Source organism: Salarias fasciatus, chromosome 10 (assembly GCF_902148845.1).
Source record: "Salarias fasciatus chromosome 10, fSalaFa1.1, whole genome shotgun sequence".
In the NCBI taxonomy this organism is placed as follows: domain Eukaryota; kingdom Metazoa; phylum Chordata; class Actinopteri; order Blenniiformes; family Blenniidae; genus Salarias; species Salarias fasciatus.
In genome coordinates this window covers 14,685,861-14,694,495 of record NC_043754.1, presented here as the reverse complement: position 1 = coordinate 14,694,495, position 8,635 = coordinate 14,685,861, and the positions used below count along the sequence as shown (strand labels likewise).

Sequence of the window (8,635 nt, the reverse complement as noted above, 5' to 3'; positions counted from 1 at the left end):
CTAAAGGGTGAGCGTTTGAGCATCAGATTTGAGCTCATGTTGAATGGGTGTGGTACCCGGTGCTCCATTTTCAAAGCATTTCTTCTTTTTGGATCGACAGCACAGCCTGGAAATAAAAAGCATGCACATGAGCAACCAACACACACAATTGATTGATGCATCCTTTATGTCTATTTTCACTGTGATGTAAAAATCCACATTTTCATTGTTGGATTATTTGGATTTTCGAATGCATTTCAGTACAAATACTCAAAAAAATACATTAAGAGTGTCTGAAGGAGAAACTGCGGCCAAATGACTTTCGTATATATCTCAGAGTGAGAGGCTCTTCGTGACAGCAGTTGTTTTGAATGGTTAAAAGATTTCATCCAGAGCACACAGTAAAAAAACTGTCATGTGTAATATTTAACTGCAGATTTGTGTTCAAGTGAAGAAGACACACCCCCGACATTCTTGCATCTGCTCCACTGTCTCTGGAAGATCTTTATGAAGAGTCTCTGGTAGGAAGAAGTTCACCACAGAGGAGGCAATAGTGAGGCTTCCCATTAAAATATAAGGTAGAACCTTATTATATGTACCTGGAAAAAAACAAAGTAGGACAATTGCAAAGTTTGGTCAGTTATGTGATATATGTCAATATGATATTTACTCAAATAGTTATTTTGATCCTTTGCACGTCTTTGCGCTCAAATCAGTACAGCTGATGATTATCTCAAAGTTACCTAAATAGATGACATATGGAGCTGTGATGCTGCCGATGCGAGCAGCGGAGGAACACATCCCCATGCCGACGTTCCTGAGCACAGTGGGGTAGAGCTCAGCGGTGTAGATGTACACGATGCTGAAGGCCATGGTGAAGCCGAACTTCCCCGTCATTTCTAGAGCCAGAGCGATGTACTGAAGAGCTGAGGGGCAAGGAGAACGACAAGTTTGCACACCTATAATTAGTTATACGTTAAAATCCTGCATTAAACCTACAATTAATTCAGGAAATAGAAAGAAATTAACATTTAGTTGTAACTATTTGTGATTTGATTTTGTGCGTACTTCATTTTATACTTCTATACTCTGGTTTAGGAACAGCAACCTCTGACAGCAGATCACTGATCGCAAACATGAAAGACACACAGTATCGTCCTTTATGGTGATGGTAAAGCTATAGTCCTGTGAGAGGTCAAATCTCCCATAGCGGATCAGCAGCGGATAAGATAAAGGCAATTACCTTTATTACTCTCAGAAAGGACAAATTGCAGATATGAGTGCGGAAACGTTAGCTTCTATATTGCAGCGCGATTCTGCACATTTGCCACATTTCTTATCTCTCCCTGTTAAAAGAATGATCCTTCAATAAAGAAACAAACATGTCCTTGCTCATTTCTGCTGTATATCAGAAAGATCTAACCTCACGTCACTGCCGCTTTAACATCACCATAAAAGACAGTTTGTCTGACATTTACGATCAACTTTCCATGTTCAGAATTCTGTCAGAGTGTTTATGTGTGGAAACTGAGGGTAATAAAGTTGGACTTTCATGAGGACACTTCGCACATTACCCTGTATAATTTTTTCATTTAGCTGATAATGACTTTTATATGTTTTAATGCTGTGCAGTCACTTTCTAATCTGACACCACCCAGTGATTGCAACTTGCATTATACAACACAGAAACTATAAAGAAGATCATAGTCAGACCTGGCTGCCTCTTTTCCTTCAACATAATTTCATTTTTTTTATTCCATCTAAGTATTTGAGTTTAAATTCTTCATGCTGTTATCACATAGAAAAGTCACATGTAGCTCAGTTTGATCTAATTTTGAAGTCAGAAGAAAGACACTTTACTGTCTGGTATGAACTGGATGAGGAGAAGAACTCCTCCTCCGATGATGAGGAAGGATGAGAGAAGAGCTCTTCGTGGACATTTCCCTAGTAGCCAGGTGGAAACCACATATGCAGGGACTTCAGTTGTGGCAGATAAAAAGCAGTTCATGAAGGGGTTGCCACTCAGGTTGGAAGTATTCAGGGATAAACCGAAGTACCCAATGTTTATCGCCATCCTGAACAGATGAAAATAAAGAGAAAATTCAAGGAACATCATGGTTTTTTTTATGTGAAAGTCAGACCATTTCACTTTCTGTGTTCAGAAAAAGAGAGAGGGAAAGAGAACTTTACCACAAAAGGAGGCACATCAGCGTGATGCATCTGAGGTTCCTGGATTTCAGGACGTCCAGCATGGTGTAACGCTTAGTGGATGGCATTGCCTCTAGCTGAAAAAAAATTATTTACATGGATAACTCTGACAAATTTACAGACATTTTCCACATTTGTGGATAGAATATAATGTCAATATCCATTTTTAGAGGAATTATTAATACAGATATGAATGTATCTTGGTGATGATGGCACTAATGCTCTTATTTTGTCCTTTTTTTTTTTCTTTTTTTTTGACTAAACTACCTTTCAAAGTTCAAGTTTTCATTCCCAAGTATTCTCTGCAGGTATTGCACAAGTGTGAAACAGCTCAACAAGTGGGATGTATGCGAAAGGTCAGTGGGATTTGGAAGTTGAAGAAAGTTGATATTAGCTGGAGCTCATGGCAGCTTAGTGAGTACAGTGAGAAAGTTGAAGTTGACCGTGGTCAAGTTCTTAGAAGCTCAGTGGGAAAAGGGATGCTCAGGAAGTTGATGGACGATTCTTACATCCGATTCTTTGAAGATTATAGACGGTGCTTCAACTTTATTCTTCCTCGCGGCTTCTCTTATGATGACCTCCGCCTCTTCCACTCTGCCCTGAGTTATTAGCCAGCGAGGAGATTCTGGGATGAACCTGAACAAATAATGCAGGTTCCCAATAGAAAATGTGTTTTTCTTTGCAGATAAAGAATCAAAAGGTCGCAGAAATGATGCACGCAACAGATTTGGTTCAAGCAGCAGATATATTGGGATGCATACCACCACAGCGGGATGTATACAACAGAGGTTGTTGACAGAACAGCAAGCAGAGTCCTCCAGTCCCTGATGCCATATGCAATCCAGGGTAGCGTCATGTACCCAATGCAGTAGAAGAGGAACGCTCCGAGAGTAGTGAAGAGCACTCGCATAGTTTTACTCAACACCTCCGTTCCTGTAACAAACGAAACCATCCATTTTAAATGAAACAGAAAGCAAGCTGAGAAAAAAATAAATAAGTAAAAAAGAAACCCTCTTTCAGTGCCTACCGAGTACAAACGCAGAAATGTAGATGGATATCTGAGATGCTCCAACGAACAGGAACATGATACAGAACATTCGCCATGAATGAGAGAAGGACTGAAGCAGGACGGCGAGACATTGGGCGCCAAGGGAGATAAAAACAACTTTCTTCCTCCCAAACCTGAATGGAAACAACTGTAGGTCATTCATGTCTACACAGAAATATTGCAAAAAAAAAAAAAAAACTTTTTAACACTTTATTTGAAGGCCCCCTGTATAACACATTATAGGTATATTTATAAAGCATTATAATGCCATTATAACACGTGTAGCTATAGTTATAAATATTTATAAATGATCACAATGCCAGGACCTAACCCTAACGCTAACCCTAATCCTATGCTGTATAGTGAGTTATAAAGCATTGTGATCATTTATGAGTGTTTATAACTACTTATAATGTGTTATGCTTCAAGTACAGTGTTACCAAAAACTTTGTAAAAATTGAGTTGCTGTGATTTGCTAAAACTCAGAGTGAAGTGCTAAAATTAAATGAAAAAGATTTCTGAAGTAAAGGCCTGGGAGGCCTGCAGCACATGTCTTCAGGAGTTGTCAGATGTGTGTGGCGGGTTGCATCAGTAGATGGGGCTGTTGTCATTAATAAAGCAAAGCAGATGTCTGCACTGACAAATCTTAAAGTGCACATAAAACATGAAAAACTTATGTTGGCCTGCTTTTCTTAATATGTTTAGTTTATGGCATAAAATGTTTTATATCAATGCACATTCAATGTCTAAAAGAAAAGAAGTTAAAAAGAAAAGAAGTTAAATGAAGAGCATTTTTGAATTATTTTGGATAATAATCAGGAATAATATACCTGTCAGAAAGTTGTCCTGAGATGAGAGAGCCTACAAGATATCCCACAAACAGAGTTGAGGAAGCAAAGGGAACTTTCCACTGATTGTCACAAACAAGGTCCCACTGTTAGAGATGTAAATGAGATGTGCATTTGAAGACAACTGAAATCTCTCATGAAACAGAACCTGATGGAACAAACAAACATGCTTCCTCTCTTACCTCAGTGACTATGGTGGATTGATAGATCTCTTTGCTGTAGCTCCATCCATCCAAACATCCCTCCTGCTCCAGTTCAGTGATGTTAATGTCTCTTCCAGGTAAATATCCTGCAGCAGAGAGATTTCTAACCGCGTCTAACTTGTATCTGCTGCACTGGCTCTGAACCTCTTCACCGTTCACTAGCCTGATGGGAATTATGGTGTTTTTCCACTCCTCGGTCAAGTTTACATCCGGAATGAGACAGTGGTGCTTCGGAGCTGCTCCTGCAAAGACAATGTAAAGTCCATTAAATCCAGTTGACACGAACACTGTGTTCAAGAGAAAGAATGTGGCCCAGAAGTAAGGACCAGTTTGTCCCAGGAATGCAGTGTCTTCATCGTAGTCTCCCATCCTATCTGGAATAAAAAAAAAAGCCTCCCTGCTCTCGAGGGAGTTAAAAAGTGTTCTGTAAAATTCCTCAGGGTATGAGACGTAGTATTCTTCCTTCAGTCCTCAGCTCAATACCCAAGTGGTGGGGTTGCACTCCCTGTGGAGGAGAATGAGCTGCTGGGCCCTCCGTGGGACAGGTTCAATCGGAAAAAGTTCACTTTTTAGTCCAGAAGGAGTTTTATTCCTTATTTCCAGAGCACAATTTCACATCCTTATGTAAAAAAGAAAAAAAAGAAAAGAACACTGTAAGGCCACGTTTCCTTCCTGTAGAAGTTGACAAGTTTATCTTCTAAAAAAATGAGAGGTTTCTCTCTCTTTCAGTAGTCTGATTTGAATTACAGAAAGGTAAATAATCAAAACCTTCTGACCAATCTGGCCTCCCTGCCCCCGCACCGCTGTGGGTATTTTCTCTAAACAACATTCCTCACTTTTAAATACTCCAAAGAAGTCCACGTGCCTGCACTCTAAATGTTGTTAAGTAGCCTTAAGACCCACACTGGACTATTTTAAAGCCATACTGTAGAGGCAAGCTAATGGAAAGTACAGCAGAAAATCTAACAGTCTTCTGAACCAGTGTTACTCTATGAGGAGACACCACCAAAATGTCTAACGGTTCAACACTTTGACGAGTAAGCAAATTCGCTTATCGCCCTTTTCTGGACCGATATTGACGTGGACATTACCTGATCTAACAATAGATTTTTCTCTGCCGTGCAATCATGTCAACATGAGCAGGCAGAAACCAGGTCCTGCAGCAACCGCTGCTGCTGCAATTCCTAATCAAAAGCAAATAGCCAGGGCTGGACTGGAATCCAGTTTTATTTGGATACCTCAAATGAATTTGCTTCCAAAAAAAAAAAAAAAAGTGCAAGGCCAGCAATTTAAAAATAAGACTTCACATGCAATGTGTGGAAAACGGTGGCCTCTTCATTAGGTGCACATGTAAAATCCTCTGTGAGCCAAAATCTCAGGCACAAATTGGAGTTTGTTCTTGTCAATAACAACTTAACAACAGTGCAAACTTTGCACTTAAATACAATTCATAGCAGTCAAGAATGAACATTTACCAACACAACACTCATTGGCTGCAACATTGTGAGTCTCTCTCCACTCATAGCTTTGCTAAACCCTTTGTTAGTGGCGTAGTGGTTAGCACTCTCACCACAGTAAGAACATCCTGTGTTTGAATCCAGAGCAGCGGCCTTTAGTGCACCTTCACCTTGGATCACCCTGTGCTAAAAGCATCCAAATATCTTCAGTTGTAGAGTAAAAACTATATTAGGATCCTGTCACAGTATCCCATGCTTAATGTGAGTCATTGAAATTAGATTTATCAGAAGTGGATTATGCTGTTAACTCGCTAATTAGTTAATAGTACAGTAATGATAGAATCTTCAGCTTTCATAAAACTGCATCTAAAATTTGGAACAAATTGCAAGACATTTTGTCTATATATCCCGATTTTACAGTTAAATGGACTTTACATTCACTGAAAAAAACACATTTGACATCTTTAATTTTACTTTTTTACTCATATCTCATAAAACAGATTCAAGATTTATTGAAAACGTTCTACATCCTATTCACGTAGTCTTGTGTTTTCATTAGAATAAAAAATAGTTTTAAAAATACTTTACTCTATTATAAAACTCGTGCTCTTTATTATTGAAGGAGTACAATATGAAAGAAATTGTGTATTTTTAGGTTTCTCCTTTGTATTGTGTGTGTGTGTGTGTGTGTGTGTGCGTGTGTGTGTAGCACTGTCGATGGAAAGTGGTCTGTGCAATCATTAAGCCAGCTTTATTGACAGTGAGAAATCGTAGTTTACACAATCCGCGCTAAATATACACACCAGATAAAGAATACACATAGATGAAAAATCTCATGAAAGGCTTCAGCGTTTTGGAGGAATCTCGATTTGTTCCATATCTTGTCTTCAATCATACTTTTTTCTTTTTTTTAATTATACCATTAAATGATGATCATATTTATGACATTTATTATTGAATAGAAGTGGGAATTCAGAGATGCTTCATAACTGTTTTTCAGGTTATCTTTGAATAACTTGAGTGTACGTTTGTATAACTTTCAGACAACTTTGACCTTTCCCTTGATACATTCAAATTTTTACTTTGGTGCAGACGTCATGGGAGGTCTTAGGTCTCAGCAATTCTGTATTCTTTTAGTTGAAACAACGGCTCGGTGTCTGTTGTTACCCTTTGAGGGCTCTCGGGCTGATGGTCACAGTCACACACACACCTACAACACTGAGATTTCTTTGATGCTGTCGGTATAAGGTTACACTGAAACACATGTGGGAGGCCCTTGGTCCTGTCGGCCAGAAGCATGAACAGCTACAACCTAACAACGTGCTTTGAAGTGTGTTGATGAGGTGAGAACCAGCAGCACTCCTGACAACACAGCTTCCATTGATCTTTGTTCAGGGGTAAATAAAGCGATGTGACCTTCTCTCTTTAACTACCTTTCAATTGCTATAGTATAAAAAATTATAAAAGCTTGTCATGCCTGTCGTTTGGAAATGGAATCACACAGATTTAGTCGGCAACGATAGAAGCTGTTTTGCTCTGTTTTATGGCCACACTGTACCCTGTAACTTAGATCAAGTATAATCTCTAAGTTATTCTCAAGTGGTCAGATCACCAGGTCACACTGACATGATTAAGGTGTGTTCATATAATCCCCCTCAAACACACACCCCCCACCCACACACACACACACACACACACACACACACGCACACACACACACACACACAATGAAAATGAAAAATAGATAACCTTCAATATCTCATATCAAATTTTTACTTGTCAAACAATTTCGAATGTAGCATATTAACTGAAATAGAACTAAGATGGTAAATTTGCATGTTTTTTTCTGCTTTAGACAATGATTGAGTTTAAAGTTGCTCTCATAACTAAAGCTTGCAGTCCTTCGCCCTCTCACCTCAGAACATAGATAATTGTTAACAATGCTCTCTGTGGAGATAAAAGGGTCCAGAGTGCAGATTTCTCTTAGGTAATGAGCATAAAGTAAGAAAAAACAACTTGGGAATGTTCATTCAACTTCACTCATGCAGTTCATTTTTCAATTCAGCAGTCCATCACGTTGTTTAAGCACTTACTTGCAGTGACGAGGGAAAAAACGTGTGCACGCTGGGAAAAAAGTGTGCATGCTGCACTCTCTCCATGATGTTCAGTGCAGACACTGTGACAGAAAAAAAATATTCAAGCGCCACCACCTGGAGCTTCAGCACATTTCATTATGGGCTGGTGGATAAAGATTTCACATTAACCAGGAGTCTTGCTCCTGAGTGGACTGTGTTGTTAATGATACTCATGTAGATCCTGTGCAGAACTGTCCAGCACGTGCTTTAAAGACTGCATTAACTTCTCATTCAGGGGTTCAAGTACATTTCTCAAGGGCAAATTTAAGGGGGTTGATAGGAGAACTTATGCATGGGGGGGTTACACCAAAGGGGAAGGTATTTTTTGGGGTGGGGAGGGGGTCACCTGTCATCTCAAAGGTCAGATGCAACCAGAAATATCAGTGTTTTACATTTTGAACCCATCAGACCCATCAGATAAAAATATGGCTTATTATAATCCAGTAATTATATATTATGTGTTCTGACTTTTGAATTCTTGAGAACACAACTACCAAAAAGTAAAAAAACAAAACAAAACAAAAAAATGCAATTTTGAAGAGAGAATAATATTCTGAGAAATTATAATGGAAGCCTGAGTGATTTGGAGAGGTACAGGGTGATTTAAACCTCAAGCCAACAGGGAGAATAATTAGTGAATCACTGGCATAATTTAATAGTGCGGGCGGCGTGTGGTGGGCAGGTTTTGTTGCTGAGACAAAAACTCCCCGCTGAAGAAATGCCCACTTCAAAGTCATCCATCCGCGCTGGCAACCAA

General features: G+C 39.2%; 1 protein-coding gene across 1 annotated transcript; it reads right to left on the bottom strand.

The window, feature by feature from the left end:
* On the bottom strand, nucleotides 1–4,671 carry slc22a5 (solute carrier family 22 member 5). Its single transcript, XM_030100653.1, has 10 exons — nucleotides 4,266–4,671; nucleotides 4,066–4,169; nucleotides 3,215–3,369; nucleotides 2,949–3,120; nucleotides 2,697–2,823; nucleotides 2,170–2,264; nucleotides 1,840–2,054; nucleotides 723–905; nucleotides 443–578; nucleotides 1–106 (listed from the first exon to the last, which is right to left on the bottom strand). The coding sequence occupies exons 1-10, from the start codon at nucleotides 4,653–4,655 to the stop codon at nucleotides 1–3; spliced, it is 1,683 nt and encodes a 560-aa protein (XP_029956513.1). The 5' UTR covers nucleotides 4,656–4,671.
* Between the last annotated feature and the right edge of the window lie 3,964 nt (nucleotides 4,672–8,635).